Genomic DNA, 18,412 nt, shown 5'->3' on the forward strand with positions numbered 1-18,412 from the left:
ACAGAGGAATTTAGTTCTGTAAAACTTTACCAGGAAAGTTTAAATTGCATTAATCATGAGTAGGGTGCAAAAAATCTTCCATTGGAAAAACAGCTTATATTTTAAACAGTTTTCAATTTAGATGCTGTAAGATATATTTAGACTAGTGAATTTATAGAATATTGAAACATTTTAATTGCTGTACATAATTTGCCTAATGCTCTTCCACCTGTGGTAGACAAAAGAAATACCAAAAAATATGTAGCCATTTTTTCCAGAAAGTTGCTCATGACTGAATGCTGTATGTCAGCTTTTATTTGTAACATCATTTTGTATCTCCTTATTTTGACAAATACAAAATGAAACAAACATTTCAAGCCATATTTTTAGTTATAAATACCTAAGTAATATTTGTTTTCATCTTTGTTTTTAAAGATCACCTGCCGAAATTTCGTTGGGAAGCAGCTCAAGATTAATCCTCCAACCAATAAAGTGACATATATGGGAAACTGGGCAGATTTACTAAAAAAGCTTATCAGTTCAGGTCAGAACCAATATTAGCTTGAAGTTCTTTCTATTTTCTTTAAAGCACAGTTTGCCATTGTGCTCTGCATGTCAAATCTTCCATAATTAAAAAACATTTGTAAAACTTCTTTTGCAGATTTATTTGACTGAAAGTAATCCATTTGTTATTACTATCTTATATTGATATAAATGTCACCTAAGATGGATTAAAAACACATTTTTGTTAATTTAAAATTTGTTGTTGTTGGTAGGTACTGTCGAGTCAGTTCTGACTCATAGCAACCCTGTGTACAACAGAACGAAACACTGCCCGGGCCTGTGTCATCCTCTCAGTCATTGCTATGTTTGCAGCCATTGTTGCAGCCACTGTGCAGTCCATCTTGTTGAGGGTCTTCCTCTTTTTCAATGACCCTCTACTTTACCAAGCACGATGTCCTTCTCCAGGGACTGGTCCCTCCTGATGACATGTCCAAAGTATGCGAGACGAAGTCTCACCACCCTCACTTCTAAGGAGCATTCTGGCTATACTTCTTCCAAGACAAATTGGTTCGTTCTTCTGGAAGTCCCTGGTATATTCAATATTCTTTGCCAACACCGTAATTCAAAGGCATCAGTTCTTCAGTCTTCTTTATTCATTGTCCAGCTTTCCCATGCATGTGAGGCGATTGAAAATATCGTGGCTTGGGTCAGGCACATTTTAGTCCTCAAGGTGACATCTTTGCTATTTGTAAGTTAAGTTTATAAGTTAAAGAAGGGAAATGAAAGATGACGAGCAATTAATGGGAAAAATAGGAGAAGGATGTTTTGCATATTTTTCCCTGTTTTGTTTTGTTTGTTTATTTTAATCTCACTTGGGGACTCTTCAGATTGACCTTTTTGTATTTTCTTTATTCTATCTTGACTCTCATAATAACTTCCATTTCCATAACCAAAATAGAGTATTTTTCCATTGGCTTTTCCATGGTGAAGTTGTATGTCAAAATTTTAACTATAGCATAGGAGAAAGTTTAGGAACATCATGAATTCTTTACTTTTAGCTGATAAACTATCTTGGAATGCTTTTGGCAGTGCAGCTTGTAGGAATCAGGCAATAGAATAAGATGAAAATGGAAATAATGCCTGCTCTGAACTGTACTTTCTGTGTGTCTCTGGTTCTGATATAGAAAAGAAATTTCAGGTCTTCCCTTTGAAGGATTAGGGTTCTTTCTTCTATTTATCTATTCATTTTATGTATTTATTTTATGTATATGTGTGTCTGTCTGCATGTATTTATTCATTAATTTATTCAGTCCATCTGTCAGTCATTCAGCAAACACCTACTGAGTACCTTCTATGCGATAAGTGCTGTACTAGGTACTGAGAGTACAAAGATGAATGAGGCTTAATATTTGTCATCCAGGAGCTTACAGTCTATTGCAGGCAATGAATAAATAAACCAGAGATTACAGTAGAGAGTGATAAGAACTGTAATATTAGTACTACTATTGCTGCTGCTGCTATAAGCAATAATACTTAACAGCTAGAATCTTCTTTCAAGAGACTACAAGTAATTCAGTGGCGCTAAAGTGAAAGGAAAAGATAAAAGGTGAGGTTAGAAAGGTTGGCAGCCTGACTTAGATAACAAAAGGTCTTAGAGGACAGGACAAAGAGATCCAACTTTGCCTGGATTACTGAGGAGAGCTGGTGAAGGGTTTAAAGAAGGATAAGGAAATGACTGCATTCACATTCTTGAAAGAACCTTCAGCAGCAGTGTGCGGAATGAACTGAAAGGAGAACACGTGGAAGCAGAGAGAGCAGCTACTGCTGACTTGTGTATTATGGTAGACACGATGAAGGCCTAAGCTTAGGCAGTGAGAGTAGAGTAATGGACAGAGAAAGGCAGAGGAAATCCACAGGACTGTGTTCTGAACTGGTGAGATGTCAGAGATGAATGAGGAAGGAAGGAGTTCAAGTTGCCTTGGTTTCTGGCTTGGGTGGCTAGATGGATGGTGATGCCTTCTACTTGGACAAGAAAACTGAAGGGAGGGGCAGGTTAGAGGAAAGGATGTTTTAGAATTACAGAGTTTGAGTTTGAGGCACCTGAGTGATAACTGAGTAGAGCTATCCAGTCTATGGTTGGATATAATAGTAAGGCACTCTCAGAGAGTTGGGTTGGAGATAATATGTATTTCAATCATCAATTCATTGCTGGTGGTTGAAGTCAGGGGCTTGTATGAAGTAACCCAGGCAGAGTTATGTGGAGTGTAGATCTGAGGATGGTCTCCTGGGTAACACCAACGTTTGGGAAACAGTGTCAGTTAGAATGGGTGAGGTTACACAGCAGTAACAAACAACCTCAAAATCTCATTCCTTTAACACACAAAAAAAGTATATTTCTTGACCATGCTACAGTAATCAATGACATTGACTACAGCACCTCTGCTCATTATGGGTTGAAGGAATCTCCACCTGGTCACAAGATTCCATAATTGCCAAGGCAGGAAACAGAACACTAATATTACTCTATAGAATAGCTACACTGACAAGCGCATAGTGGCTGGTTAAGAGCACAGCCTTTGAGGCCAGACCTCATGTGCATATACTGTATGCCTGATGCTAAGGGCTTTACATGGATTCTCTCATTTAATCATTATAAGAATCCCAATGCAAGACTGATTATTATGTGTTGTGCATCAGGCCCGCTTAAAAATGCTTTGTGAATATTAACTTACAACCACCTACTGAGGTAGGTTTATTATTTTCTCCATTTTCAGGCAGGAAAAGAGGAGGTGGTAAATCATCCTCTGGCTCTTAAAGCTTCTACTTGGAAATGACACACGTCACTCTGCTGGCGTTTCACTGGTCAAACTTAAAAAGAGGTAGGGAAGTGTGATTCTACTAAATACCCAGGATAAAGAGAAATAGAATATGTGAAGAGCCCTAATGACTGTCACAGGAGCAAACAGAGGAGGAGTAACCTCTGAAAGAGATTGGGGCATGGCCTAAGAGGTGGGAGGTATGAGTGGTATAAACGAGGCCCAAGGCAGGAGAGAGGTTTAAGGAAGAGAAAGCAGTCATTAGTCAGAGAAAGATCATGCAAGAAGACAGAACTGTCTGTTGCATTTGGCAATATGGTAGGTCATTGTCACTGACCGTTTTGTTGTGACACCCCCACCTTAGGGCCTTGCTTTAGCTGTCCCCTTCCTGAACTGCTCTTCCCCCACCTAGATATTTGACTGACAAACTCCTCACCTCCTTTAAGTGTTTGTGCACATCTCTTTTCAATGAAGACTATATTGACTGTTCTATTTAAATCTGTACTCTGCTTGTTGTTGTTGTTAGGTGCTGTCGAGTTGGTACTGACTCATAGCGACCCTATCTGTGTACAACAGAATGAAACATTGCTCCGTCCTGCACCATCCTCACCGTCATTGCTGTGTTTGAGCCCATTGTTGCAGGCACTGTGTCAGTCTGTCTCCTCGAGAGTCTTCCTCTCTTTCTCTGATCCTCTACTTTACCAAGCATGATGTCCTTTCCAGGGACTGGTCCCTTCTGATAACATGTCCAAAGTATGTGAGATGGAGTCTCGCCGTTCTTGCTTCTAATGAGCATTCTGGCTATACTTCTTCCAAGACAGATTTGTTCATTCTTTTGGCAGTCCATGGTATATTCAGTATTCTTCTCCAACACCATAGCTCAAAGGTATCAATTCTTTAGTCTTCCTTACTCATAGTCCAGCTTTCACATGCATATGAGGTGATTGAAAACACCATGGCTTGGGTCAGGCACACTTTAGTCTTCCAGGTGACATCTTTGCTTTTTAACACTTTAAAGAGGTCTTTTGCAGCCGATTTGCCCAATGAAATATGTCATTTCATTTCTTGACTGCTACTTCCATGGGTGTTGATTGTAGATCCAAGTAAAAGGAAATCCTTGACATCTTCAATATTTTCTCCATTGATAGTGATATTGCTTATTGGTCCAGTTGTGAGGATTTTTGTTTTCTTTATGTTGAGTTGTAATCCATAGTGAAGGCTGTAGTCTTGGATCTTCATCAGTAAGTGCTTCAGGTCCTCCTCACTTTCAGCAAGAAAGGTTATGTCATATGCATTTTACAGGTTGTTAATGAGTCTTCCTCCAATCTTGATGCCGCGTTCTTCCTCCCATAGTCTGGCTTCTCAGATTATTTGCTCAGCATACAGATTGAATAAGTATAGTGGAAGGATACAACCCTAATGCACACCTTTTCTGATTTTAAACCACTGAGTATTCCCTTGTTATGTTTGAACAACTTCCTCTTGGTCCACGTACAGGTTCTGCATGAGCACAATTAAGTGTTCTGGAATTCCCATTCTTTGCCACATTATCCATAATTTGTTATGATCCACACAGCTGAATACCTTTGCATAGTCCATAAAACACAGGTGTAAACATCTTTCTGATATTCTCTGCCTTCTGCCAAGATCCATCTGACATTAGCAATGATATCCCTCGTTCCACGTCCTCCTCCGAGTCCAACTTGAATTTCTGGCAGTTACCTGTTGATGTACTGCTGGAACTGTTTTTGAATGATCTTCAGCAAAATTTTACTTGCATGTGATATTAATGATATTGTTCAATAATGTCCACATTCTTTTGCATCACTTTTCTTTGGAATGAGCACAAATATGGATCTCTTTCAGTCAGTTGGCCAGGTAGCTGTCTTCCAAATTTCTTGACATAGGTAAGTGAGTGCTTCCAGTGTTGAATCCGTTTGTTGAAACATCTCAGTTGGTATTCCATCAATTCCTAGAGCCTTGCTTTTCACCAATTCTTTCAGTGCAGCTTGAACTTCTTCCTTCAATACCATTGGTTCTTGATCATATGCTACCTCCTGAAATGGTTGAATATCGACCAATTCTTCTTAGGTACAGTGACTCTGCATATTCCTTCCATATTCTTTTGATGCTTCCTGCATCATTCAATATTTTGCCCATAGAGTTCTTCAGTATTGTAACTCAAGGCTGGAATTTTTTCTTCAGTTCTTTCAGCTTGAGAAATGCCAAGCGTGTTCTTCCCTTTTGGTTTTCTAACTCAAGATCTTTGCACATTTCATTATAATACTTTACTGTGTCTTCTTGAGCTGCCCTTTGAAATCTTCTGTTCAGCTCTTTTACTTCATCATTTCTTCCATTTGCTTTAGCTACTCTACATTCAAAAGTTTCAAAGTCTCTTCTGACATCCATTTTGGTCTTTTCCTTCTTTCCTGTCTTTTTAATGAACTTTTGCTTTCTTCTTGTATGATATCCTTGATGTCATTCCACAACTCCTCTGGTCTTCAGTCATTAGTGTTCAATCCGTCAAATCTGTTCTTGAGACAGTCTCTAAATTCAGGTGAGATAAACTGATGTTCATATTTTGGCTCTTGTGGAGTTGCTCTAATTTTCTTCAGCTTCAAATTGAACTTGCATATGAGCAATTGGTGGTTTGTTACATAGTCGGCCCTTGGCCTTGTTCTGACGGATGATATTAAGCTTCTCCGTCATCTCTTACCACAGATGTAGTCCATTTGATTCCTGTGTATTCCATCTGGTGAAGTCCACATGTATAGTCACTGTTTATGTGGTTGAAGAAAGATATCAGCAACGAGAAAGCCTACTGCCTCCCAGTTCCCCTTACTCTGCTTTGTTTTCTTTTTTCTGAAGTACTTATCACTGTTTGTCATACTGTATACTTTAGTTTTTATTACATTTATTGATTAGTAATCTGTCTCCCTTGCTAAAATGTAAACTCCATGGAGACATGTATCTTTGTTTTGTTTACTGATATAATCCAATTGCCTATATCAGTGTCTAAAACATAAACACCACACCCCATGTGTGTCAGAGTAGAACTGTGCTTCATAGAATTTTCAGTGCTGTAACCTTTCAGAAGTAGATTGCCATACCTTTCTTCTGAGGCACCTCTGGATGGATTCATTAACATGTTCATAAGCATATTGGATCTTATGTATGTCACCATGACACAGAGATGTTTGCAATTTTCTATCAAAAGACCAAGTATACTCTTGATGGTTTTCACAGTAGATTGCTGCTTTAGAACATCATAGATTTCCTTTTGACATAACAGCATTTGATGGTAATGCTTGATACATTTAATTCTTCAGAACAGACATTGTAATGCTCCAGTGCCTAGGAACATTTGACGTTCTCGTTATTTAACAGCATCCTGTTCTCCCTTCAACTATTTAATAATGCATATGTAATTTGGTATAGTCTCTGTAGAATTTGGAGAAGTGAGAATACCTCACTTAATAGATTATTCTTGTATGGATGAGTAACCTGCCTGCTTGTTAAGCTCCGTAGGGGAGACAACTCCACGGATATGCCTTTTATTGTAGCTGTTTTGCATTCTGTCTGGGATTTTTTTTTTTTTTTTCAGTTTTGACCTTATTGGTATTTAGGTTCTCTGATAGGATGAGTCAGTCCTCAGGTGTGTTGAAAGTTCCAACGCTTTGGCAGGTGTGTTTCATTAGTGCCTCTGGGCATTTGGATGATGTTACCAAGTGTTTAGGAAGCAGCCCAAATCTCAGATCACTCCCTCAGATCCTCCCTTGGTGGGCCTATCTCTCAGGAGTCATTGACATTTCAGCTTTAATTTCCACATCAGTACAATGAGAGACATAGTAATTTTTTTCTTTCTTTTTTTATTTTTACTGACTAATTTCAAACTGTGGGGGCTATTAGTGCCTTTAGAATAGCTTCTTGAATTATCCATGGAAGTTTTCAGAGAGCTGTCAGGATAAGACCTCTGAAGCTAATGGGATTTCCTCATTGTTTTGCTTCATTTATGTCATGTAGCCACAAAAACACCAACAGAACCCTAATTAGACTACAAGAAATAAGGTGTATGAGAGCTTAAAGAAAGGAAAAATGAACGTGAAAACATTCTTTAGGAAAAAAACAAAGATGAATGATTTGTTAGCATATAGCTGATAAAAAATAGCAGGATGATTGTGTTTGAGAACTCATGTTTTAAAGATGGCAAACATCTCTCCTTCCTCCTATTCTTCTTATTTTACCTTATCACTGGCATGCCTTTGTGAATTTTTTTTTCTAGAAGGTAAGTTCTGTGAGAGCAGGGGCTATGTCTGTCTTGTTCACCTTTATTCCTTGGTGACTATTGTGGAGCCTAGTACTGGTAAATGCTCAGTACATATTCTAAAAATACATGATTAGCAATTATAATGAGAGCCTCCATCTATTGAATGCCTACTCTGTGACAGGTACTGTGCTAGACACTTCATATACAGGTTAAAACAGTAACCCTTTGAAGTAAATATTATCTTCCTAATTTTAACAGATATTTAAAGCTAAGGCCCCCCCACCAAAAGTAACTCTCAAATTACTAAAGCCTTTATCAAATTATAAAACCTTCCTCCCTTTCCTTTGCTTGCTTAACTGCTTTTCCTGATTTCACTCTCTAAGGAGAAAAAGATAAAGGCCAACCTTATGAATTCTTGCAAGAAAAAAAAAAAAACCCAGCAGAAATCTACAATCTTCAAGGTGTTGTGATAAGGGTAGAGGTGGGCAGAGTAGGGAGCCTACCTTTTCTGGATCATACAGGGCTGGGCAGTGCTTAGAGGAGAGGGGAATTGAGAAAGCAAGATGGTGGGGACAGGATGGAGTGGACAGGAGGGTGAAAGTGGTAAGCTAGAAGAGTGACAGCTCTGGGGGAGTTAATAAGACCTATTGGCCCTGGAGGTGCAGTGGTTAAGCATTTGGCTGCTAACCAAAAGGTTGGCAATTTGAATCCACCAGCCACTCCTTGGAAACCTTACGGGGCAATTCTGCTCTGTCCTATAGGGTCGCTGTGAGTTGGAATCGACTCAACAGCAACAGGTTTGAGTTTTTTGGTTTTATTGTTGTCTACGTATTTGATTCTTTAAGAATGTGTGATAAGGAAGTATGTCAGGAATAAACTTGCTGCAGGGCCAGTGCTTCTTTTAATAAGGTCATGCTTTTGACTGGACTAGAGCCTCTGAGACTTCTAGACATTGGAGTAGGTATACTGAGAGATGTGGTACCCATGGCCACAGAATGTAACCCTGTCTTACTATGTCCACCAGGACCCCCTGCTGTCTTAGGCTCACGAGGATCCCAGGCTTCTTCCCTCTTTCATTGTTCTCAGGCTTATTCCTGTCCCATTCCCAAAGCCTCTCTATGCCCCAACAGGCCTCAAATCTGGGTCACTGCATACTGTCTGACATCTGAAGCCCTTTGGCAAACCATCTGGGAAAGACCTAAGCACTGGGTTCTCCCTCTTATCTTTTCTAAGGGCTTAAACAAGTTAATATACTCACCTTCACTTTTCTTCTTTTGTAAAGCGAGTAGCATTTACCCCTACTACTTTGTAAAGTGCTGTGAGGATCAATTGAGATAAAGAACTATAGCAGTGATTATTAATAAAGTTTATTCCAGCCATTTAGCTTTGAAAACTTGTAGTCTTTCATCCATTCAGCACATGTTTTTTGAGCACCTACCATATAGTAGGTATTGTTATATTCTGGAGATAGAGCAGTGAACAAAATAGACAAAAATCCCTTCTCTCATGGACCTTACATTCTAGTGGGGAGAGACAGTCAATACTCAAGTAAGCATACAGTATGCCAGGTGATGATGGTGCTATGGAGAAAAGAGGAGTGGGGAAGGAGAAGTGTTACTATTTTAAATGGGATGACCAAGGAGGGCCCCACTGTGAAGTTACCATGTGAGCAGTAATCTTAAAGAGGTAAGGAAGCAAGACTTGGGGTTATCTGAAAGAAGAGTGGTGTAGGCCAAAGTGAACTACTGGTGCCAAAACCCTGAGGTGAGAGCATGCCTTGTTGGGGAGGGAGTTGGGAGAAAGCAGTAAGAGAAGGGGTCAGAGTGGTCATGGAGGCCAGTTCATTAGGAGCCTTATAGATCTCTCTAAGGACTTTGGTGTTTGCTGTAGGTGACAGGGGAGCCAGTGGAAGGTTTGAATTTTCAGTGAGGTAGGAAGCCAGGCCATGGGCTGAGAAAGGATGGAGGAAGAGATGATTACCACGTTTGTTTTCTTCACATCAGTAGTTACCCACTGTCCTGTCACTTGTACCATTAGATTGTTTCTTGTGTTCCTTCTTCATTTCCGTTACTACCACCTTAGGAAAAAAACCTAAGCCCATTGCTGTCGAGTCCAGTCCAACTCATAGCGACCCTATAGGACAGAGGAGAACTGCCCCATAGGGTTTCTAAGGAGAGCCTGGTCGGGTCAAACTGCTGACCTTTTGGTGAGCAGCCAAACTCTTAACCACTACACCACCGGGTTTTCTGCTACCACCTTACTCCCAAAAAAACACCAAACCCGTTGCTGTCAAGTCAGTTCCAGCTCATAGCAACCCTATAGGAAAGAGGAAAACTGCCCCATAGAGTTTCCAAGGAGCACCTGGTGGAATCAAACTACTGACCTTTTGGTTAGTAGCCATAGCACTTAACCACTACACCACCAGGGTTTCTAGTACCACCTTAGTCAAGTTCAAATCACACAATGTCTGTGTTGTTGTAGCTTAATACTCTCTCAGCCACCAACTTTTTTCTTTTGCAATCTGTGGTATATACAACTGTTGGCTAACTCTTCCTAAAATACCAATCTCTTTCTGTCGGGGTTCTGCTCAAAAACCTTCCTTGCCTTCCCGTTAAAGAGGATAAAGTCCACTTACTTCAGTGAGAGCTTTAGGACTCTGACAAGCCCCTCTTTGTTCAGCAAGACAGGTTATCATCTCACCAGGCCCTGAACTCACCACCCTTCCTATTGCTTCTGTACGTCTGATGGTATAAACTTGTTCTGTGGCCTAAGGGCAGCTATCAGACTTCTGTATGTACCTCTTTTTCCTCATCTGTAAAATAGGGACTATAATGAAACATATGATTGTTTTTAGGATTCAGTGAGACTACCACAGGAAAATTATTTAGTAAGTTCTGGCATAGAGCGAGTATTCAATAAACCTAAGCAGCTATTAATATTACTATTGTTGTTATTATTATTTTTATTTTTCCGACTAAAACCCCAGCCTCTTTCTTCCTAATCAAATATTCCGTGTCTCCTAAGACACAGCTGGTCTGTTTTGTCCGAGACAAAGTCTTTGTTGCTCATCTTCTCTTGCCTATACTGATCTGTCTTTCTTCTGTTTTCCCCTTATTTTAGTGTATAACCATATACTCTGTGCAAATGTGGTTTTAATACTCCAATGTTGGAATACCCCAAACTTCTTGACAGGAAAGGTCATGGCTGTTGACCTCTTACAGCCTTATTACCTATAAAGTTTCTGTACTATCGTACTATCAAGACCTTAGATTTTACAGGTCTTGAACAAGTCTAATGCTGACTTGTTCGACTTGTCAAAGTAAATTCCTTTGTTATTAAATCCTGAAACCCGAAATTCTTCTTTCTCCGGTGCCTGCTTGGGGTGTGCAGCGGATCTGCAGCCTGATTCCCAGGACTGTCTCTCACCTTCCAGAGACTTTGCAGGAACTGTCTCCCATGATCTCCCCCTTCCTGGCACTTTCAATACTATTAGTTAGTTATACCCATTCCTCATGGCCTCGCCTTCCTTTCCTCTGCATCCTCCAGTATGAGAAACCTCTTTCCTGTCCCTTAAGAGACCAGTTGCCCGTCTCCAAGCTTCGTTTCCTCCTTTCGTCTCTTTCCTAAGGCACCCTTACTTTGAAGAGGCTGCTGAAAAGGAGTAGATTATTTCATCTTTTCTGATCAGTAAAAGTAGGAGGCTTCATAAAGAAAATTGGCAAGATCTAGAGTTATTTGCATTTCATAAGAATCAAAAGTTTTCTAAGTTTTTTTTTTAAAGAACTTCCAAATATACAAAAAAAAAAAAAAAAAAAATTGATCCAAATGTTGAAACATCTGCTACAGATCTGGAGGCTTTGAATTTAGCAGCTTTAGTTTGGGAGCAAGAAATCCTCTGAATTAGAAAGTATTTTGCTATTAGTTGGCTCGGTGTACCATTTCATCTCAATGCTATTCTTCCCTTTCCCTTCAGAATACAGCCATGCCAAAGAGCTTGTCTGTGTACCTGTGGATGTGACAGATACTTTGAAGTGTTTTAGAGAAACCTTGGAAAAATCCAAATATTACAACAGATCAATCCGACACAGCAGAAAGTTGCTCTCATTATTTCTTGCACAGACACAAGGTAAAACACTTGTTCTGTATCCCTTAATTTTTATTTTTGTGAGGTTCCCACCCTGAGGCTCTATCAGATTTGCTGCAATGTTCTTCCTTTCCTTCTTCCTTTCACCCACTTAGATGCCTGCTCTCTGCTGCCTTTCATTTTCTGCTTCTTGTCTGCTGGATCGCTTCTTCTCTCTCTCAAGCTTCACTGCAGCCAAGGCACCTTCTCATTCACTGGCTTTCATACGTCTGTGAAACTAGCATACTCTCTTGAGTATAGTCCATGTGAAACCCTTATTTGTTAATTTTTAAATTCTGTGCATCTGTGTTCTTACAATTTTCTTTGCAGGTGCAGTGTATGGTTTTGTTTTACTTTCATAAGTAGATGGGTTGATTTCATACTGAATTAACTAGGTCTTTTTAGTAAAAGCATCAATATTGAAGAAATGGATGAGTTTTAAAATAAGCATCAGTGAGATTTCTTAATATCTTAGATTTTGATTTTAGAGATTCTTTTTTAACTTAAAGCAAGATATTCACTATTGTTGTTTACATTACATTTATTTGTTTTTTTCTTTCTCCACGTCCATCAGTGTGTGAACTCAAACAAAGTAGGGCTTTGACTGGTTAGCCAGTAACCTTTGAGAAGAAGATTATACTCAAATTTTGGCTAGTAAAAATCCAGATATTTATGTGACTAAAAATTATTTTAAATCCTAATTTATGCTTATGGTCGCTGCTGTTGAAATTTATGAAAATAATCAGAAATTCTTTTTGTAATTTATTTTATTCATTTTTTATTGTTGCTAAGACTATACACAGCAAAAAATACACCAATTTAAGTGTTCCACATGTACAGTTCAGTGACCTTGATTACATTCTTTGAGTTGTGCAACCAATATCACCCTCTTTTTCTTAGTTGTTCCTCCCGTTAACATAAACTCATTGCCCCCAGGATTCCTATCTAATCTTTCGAGTTGCTTTTGTCAGTTTACTCTCATATAGATAGATCTTAAAAGAGTATAATGCTCAAGGCAGACATTCTTTACTAGTTAAGCTAAACTAGTGTTTGGTTAAGAAGACTTCAGGGGATATTTCTGGTTTAAGGTTTAAACATTATCTTAGGGCAATAGTTTTGAGATTCATCTAACCTCCATGCTCCAGAAAATCTGGATTCCATGAGAATTGAAATTCTGTTCTGCATTTCCTTCCTTTTGATCAAGATTCTTCCATAGAATCTTTGAGCAAAATATTCAATAATGGTAACGAGGCACCGTGAAATTCTGGTCTCTTGGCAAAGGAGAAAGTTGTTCTTGGAGGATATTAGGCACACATTCTATTTCCTGCTTGTATTCCTGACTCTCCCTCTTCTTGTATTGCCTCAGGCAGTAGAGAACAATTATTGTGCCTTAGATGGCTGCTTACAAGCTTTTAAGACCCTAGCCACTACTCAAGGATCTAGGAGGTAAAACAGAAGCACTAAACACAATATTAAGCCAATTAACTGGAATGTCCCATGAAACCATGACCCTAAACCCCCAAACCAAGGAACCAATTCCATGAGATGTTTGGTTGTATGTAAGCAGCTTCAGCAGCTACTCTTTTTTTTTTTTTGTTATTGTTGTAAATGTATCTATCACACAACTTTTGCCATTTAGAATAATAAGAAACATTTAATATAATTATATTTTGAAGTTATCAAAAATAGATTTTAACTTATACCTTATTGAGATATTGACTAATTTCCACTGAACTGATCTTTTAAAGGACCCCTGCTGGTGCAGTGGTTAAGAGCTCGGCTGCTAACAAAAAGGTCGGCTGTTCAAATCCACCAGCCGCTCCTTGGAAACCCTACAGGGCAGTTCTACTCTGTCCTATAGGATTGCTATGAGTTGGAATCAACTCAACAGCAGTGGGTTTTTTTTGTTGGTTTGTTTTTTGACCTTTTGAAAGTTTGACCAAATTTTTTTAAATTAAAATCATGGAAGCTATTTAAAAGGAAGAAATCTCAATCACTGCCAACCACTGTGAAGTATTTTATTGATAATTAATATACTTAATTTTTAAATATAATTAGTTTTCATTTCGTATTGTACCTCTCTGCCATATTGTTTTATACAAATACATTATTGTACAGAGGAAACTACACACTTTATTTCTGCCAGGCAAAGTAGGAATTAAAACAATATCCAAATATTTGGATAAAAAATGAAGTTTTTTATATATCAAAGTTTTTATATGTAATTTTATAACCATTTAAGGGTACTATTACCAGGTGAAGACATCCTGTTATTTATTTAGTGAATATCCTTTTTGGGATCATGAAAGTCCTGGGTCTCTAATCTAAGAGATGTGTGCTAAAAATCTCTTTAGTAGAACCCTAAAATTATGCACTTTCCATTAAATTGTACTTTAGCCATAACACTTCTTTAGAGTGATATTGAAAAAGCAAATACAGTTCCTAAAAATGGCTTCTACCAACTCACTCTGAACTTCACCTGGTACCAAAATATTCTCAGCAGTTGATCTTCAGTCCTCAGGCTGTAGACTTCAAAATCCATATTAACTTTTCTCTCTGCTGCTTTTGACTACTTCCCCTAGAATATTTTCTTTCTTTCTTTTTTTTTTTCTCCCTGTGTGTTCTCTGATCTTATAAAGAGAGTTTTTTTTTTTTCCTTTTTCAGCCCAGATCTACTTCTGTGTTGCTTCTATCCCAGAGGTCTCTGCCCCAGGGGCAAACTAACATCTTAGTGTTGGAAGCTGTTTAAAAAAAAAGGCAAACCCAAACCCAAACTTTGTATCTTCCATCATTCCCAAGAGAAACAAAGCATAATCTCAACATTTACTTCCTGGCTAACTGCCCTTCTGTAGTGTTCTTATGAAATAACATGGGTATAGAGCCCGTCCACACATTCTGGGCTCCTCAGAAATGATATTAGATCCTAAGTTTAAGGGAACAATGTCCCTCAAACTGCAAGTAAGTCTCAGCTATATATAAAATCTTCCCTTCCTTCTCCCTTTCCATTTACTCTACCTTTATCCCTCCCCAACAACTTCCTATCTTTCTCCATTTTTTAATTTCTTTCTTTCTTTTTTTTTTTAAATGTATTTAGGAGACAGAGGAGGAATAAACAATTCAAATTTTACCCCTGGAAAGGTGGAATTTTGTCTGGGAACAGAGGAGATGCATTTGCCAACGCCCCCTGACCTTTCTCAGGAACACTTCAGAGTTTTTAGTTCCGTGGAGAAAAGCAAACTTCCCTCTTCACAACTTGGACTTGTAATTTCTTCTTATTACAAAACCATTGGTAAGGTTTATTAATTAGGTTTTCATTTTCTTTATTTTTTAACAGCTTGTCGAGATGCAATTCACATACTATATATTTCACCCATTTAAAATGCACAATTCAATGGTTTTTAGTATATTCAACGGATATGTACAATCATTACCACAATCAGTTTTAGAACATTTTCATCATGTATTCATTTTCAGTACAATATTCTGCATTAATGTTGACATTGCAGTTGGACCTGAAATATTGTCTTTAAAAGTAGGGTAAAAGAGCTTCAAGATAGATTCTATGCGTATTTATTTAGTGAATATGTAGGCAGTGACAGAGCAGTGTGGAGATAGAAGAGGCTTCTAACCCCTTCCTGTTTGAGCCCACTGTTGTAGCCACTGTGTCAGTTATCTCTTTTTCACTGACCTTCTGCTTTACCAAGCATGATATCCTTCTCCAGGGACTGATCCTTCATGATAACATGTCCAAAGTAGGTAAGACGAAGCCTCACCATCCTCCCTTCTAAGGAACATTCTGGTTGTACTTCTTCCAAGACAGACTTGTTTGTTCTTCTGGCAATCCATGGTATATTCAGTATTCTTGGCCAACATCATAATTCAAAGGCATCAATTCTTCTTCGGTTTTCCTTATTCATTGTCCAGCTTTCACATGAATATGAGGCAATTGAAAATACCATGGCTTGGGTCAGGCGCACCTTAATCCTCAAGGTGACATCTTTGCTTTTTAACACTTTAAAGAGGTCTTTTGCAGTAGATTTTCCCAGTGCAGTACATCATTTGGTTCCTTGACTGCTGCTTCCATGGGCATTGATTGTGGATCCAAGTCAAATGAAATCCTTGACAACTTCAGTCTTTTTCCATTTATCATGATGTTCCTTGTTGATCCAGTTGTGAGGATTTTTGTTTTCTTCATGTTGAGATGTAATCCTTACTGAAGGCTGCTATTAGCTTTCAGTTTACATTGAAGAATAATGCAATTTAGAATATTGTTGCAAATATAAGGAAATATTTTTCAGGAGCTGATATTGTTCTTTCACTTGATTAAAAATACAGATGTTCTCCAAGCCAGCCATCAAAGAAGTCTGAAAGTCCAGGCACTGCATGAGCTTGGAAGTCTTCTCGTCTTTGCAGAGAAGAAAAGGTAGTTTTTTTTTTTTTTTTTTAGGAATTGGTAGCACAAGGGCAAACTTTTTTTTGTTTGAAAAAATTTTTAATTACTATGAAGAAATACTGTCTTTCATAAATTTTAGTTATCCAATAATACTACATTGCTACATTTTAGTCATCAAATACTACCTGAGAGAAACTGTCATTTTATGAGAAATGAATAATATTGATTTATTCTCTAATATTTTGATTAAAATATTTCTTGAGTTTATTTGTTTTCCCTTTTGGAAAGTAGATTTAACAACATAGTCATAAAACATATGCCTTGATGCTTTTTTTCTGTTACAGGACTGCTTTTAAGTGTTGGTGTCAGGCTCTTGATGACATATTCAGAAAATCAAACGTGCTACATACATGGAAAGAGTTTGGCACATCGTTCGCTAATACCAGTGACAGCTGTTCACCTCCAGGTTTTAAAGACTACAGTGAGGAATTTCTGTCAAAAGTTGGCATTTGGGGATGTTTGCAAGGAGCAGTCATATCAGCAAAGATAGCACAGTGAGTGTGCCGGTAGAGTAATAGGCATAAGAACATAATAGCCTCTTTTTGTGGGGCACCCACCTGTGCTATGCAGAGTGCTAGGTGCCTCACTGACACTGGGCACTTGGGCAGTTATGTTCCTATAATAAAGACACGAGTACAGAGATATACTGTTTACTTATTTATTATGTTTATTCTTTATGGCCATCTCCCTTCCTGTAACAACTTCCGCCTCCTCTAATGTGAACACCACGTGGGCATAGGTCTTTACTTTGTTCACTGGTATATCCCAAGTGCCTGGCACAGAGTTGGCATCCAGTAACTATTTGTTGAACACATGAATGAATGAACAATAGAATAACAATATGAAGTTAAGCTGACTTGGGCCTATTTCAAGAACCTTGATATTAGCCTTTTAGCTTTTTAGTATTAAGAATATTAATATGCTTAAATACTTTAAAAGTATTAAACATTAACAATTTTTAAAACCTCTATCAAGTTTAAGTTTTTGCGTTCCTGGGAAGAAACTCATCCTTACACACATACACGCACGCACGCACGCACGCACGCACGCACGCACACACGCACACATGCACACACACACGAGTTTGGGCTTATGACCTAGTAGAACTTGGCAATGAAAAATAGAAAAGCTGAGGTAGGTTCACAGCTTGGAAAAGAACAGCTATAGCGTTCCTGCCAGAGGGCACCTTAGCTTTGCTGAGCCTCTGAAGTTACTACCTGGTGATTTTTAATAACCAACAGAAGGTTACTTCCCAGTTACCCAGCTGGAAGTCTGACTTCTACAGAATCTGTGATTCTACAGAGGCTTCCAGCTGTCATTGTAGACTTCTTGAGTAGAAGAAACTCTTTCCCCCACTGCTCAGAAGGGTGAAATATCGCCCTCTAATATCCACACGGAGAAGCTGAACTTAGAAAGACATTGTTCCTAATGTAGCAAAGCTGTTTGGTTCTATCTAAGTAAGACAGGAGAAGGTATTGTAGGTTACAGTTGCAAATGCGAGTTTCATGATCCTTGTAAAGCAAGCACAAATTCTTCTAAGGTACATAAGATAAGATACTAGTAAATGAAGAGACATTCCCTTAATTTTTGTGGAGAGATATGTTGTCAATGGCTCCATAATGCTGCTGAGAAAATACATTGGTTCAGTCTTTTGGGGGAGTTATTTAATAGTACTTACCAAAAGCCTTAAAACTGTACACCTCCTTTTACCAAAAGATTCCACTTCTAGAGGTTTCTCCAGTACAGTAATTGCACGAGTGCTAAAGAATGTAGATACAACAATATTTACCTCAGAATTAGAAAAAAATAAACTGAAGTTAGTATTTTTATATTATGGTACATCCACATGATAAAATATTAAAGTTCTTTAAAATATTGTTGTAGCTTGTTATGTCCATGAGTGGAAAAAATTGTTTATAAAATAGTGTGTGTTGCATAGTTCTAGTCTTAATGTGTGTATATATGTGTGTGCGTGTGTGTATCAACTGCAAATAGAAAAAAATTCTAGAAGAGAATTGATTAAAATATTACCAATAATCATCTTTAGTTGGTAGGATTGTTGTTGTGTACTGTCGAGTCGATTCCAACTCATAGTGACCCTATAGGACAAAGTAGAACTGCCCCATAGGATTTCCCAGGAGCAGCTGATGAATTTGAATTGCTGACCTTTCAGTTAGCAGCCTGAGCTGTTAACCACTTTGCCACCAGGGCTCCAGATGGTAGGATTATAGGTGATTTTTCACTTTCTATTTTTCTGTGTCTACATCTTA

At 38.3% G+C, this 18,412-nt stretch overlaps 1 protein-coding gene across 1 annotated transcript in view; it reads left to right on the forward strand.

Annotated features, from left to right (window-relative positions):
* CFAP54 (cilia and flagella associated protein 54) overlaps positions 1 to 18,412 on the forward strand; it is a 379,568-nt gene that overhangs the window by 235,614 nt on the left and 125,542 nt on the right. The window contains exons 39-42 of the mRNA XM_023735735.1: positions 415 to 523; positions 11,540 to 11,692; positions 16,025 to 16,112; positions 16,427 to 16,636. Coding sequence (XP_023591503.1) covers positions 415 to 523; positions 11,540 to 11,692; positions 16,025 to 16,112; positions 16,427 to 16,636 — 560 coding nt within the window. The remainder of the gene's footprint in view (positions 1 to 414; positions 524 to 11,539; positions 11,693 to 16,024; positions 16,113 to 16,426; positions 16,637 to 18,412) is intronic.

Source organism: Trichechus manatus, unplaced genomic scaffold (genome assembly GCF_000243295.1).
Source record: "Trichechus manatus latirostris isolate Lorelei unplaced genomic scaffold, TriManLat1.0 scaffold00081, whole genome shotgun sequence".
NCBI classification, from domain to species: Eukaryota; Metazoa; Chordata; class Mammalia; order Sirenia; family Trichechidae; genus Trichechus; species Trichechus manatus.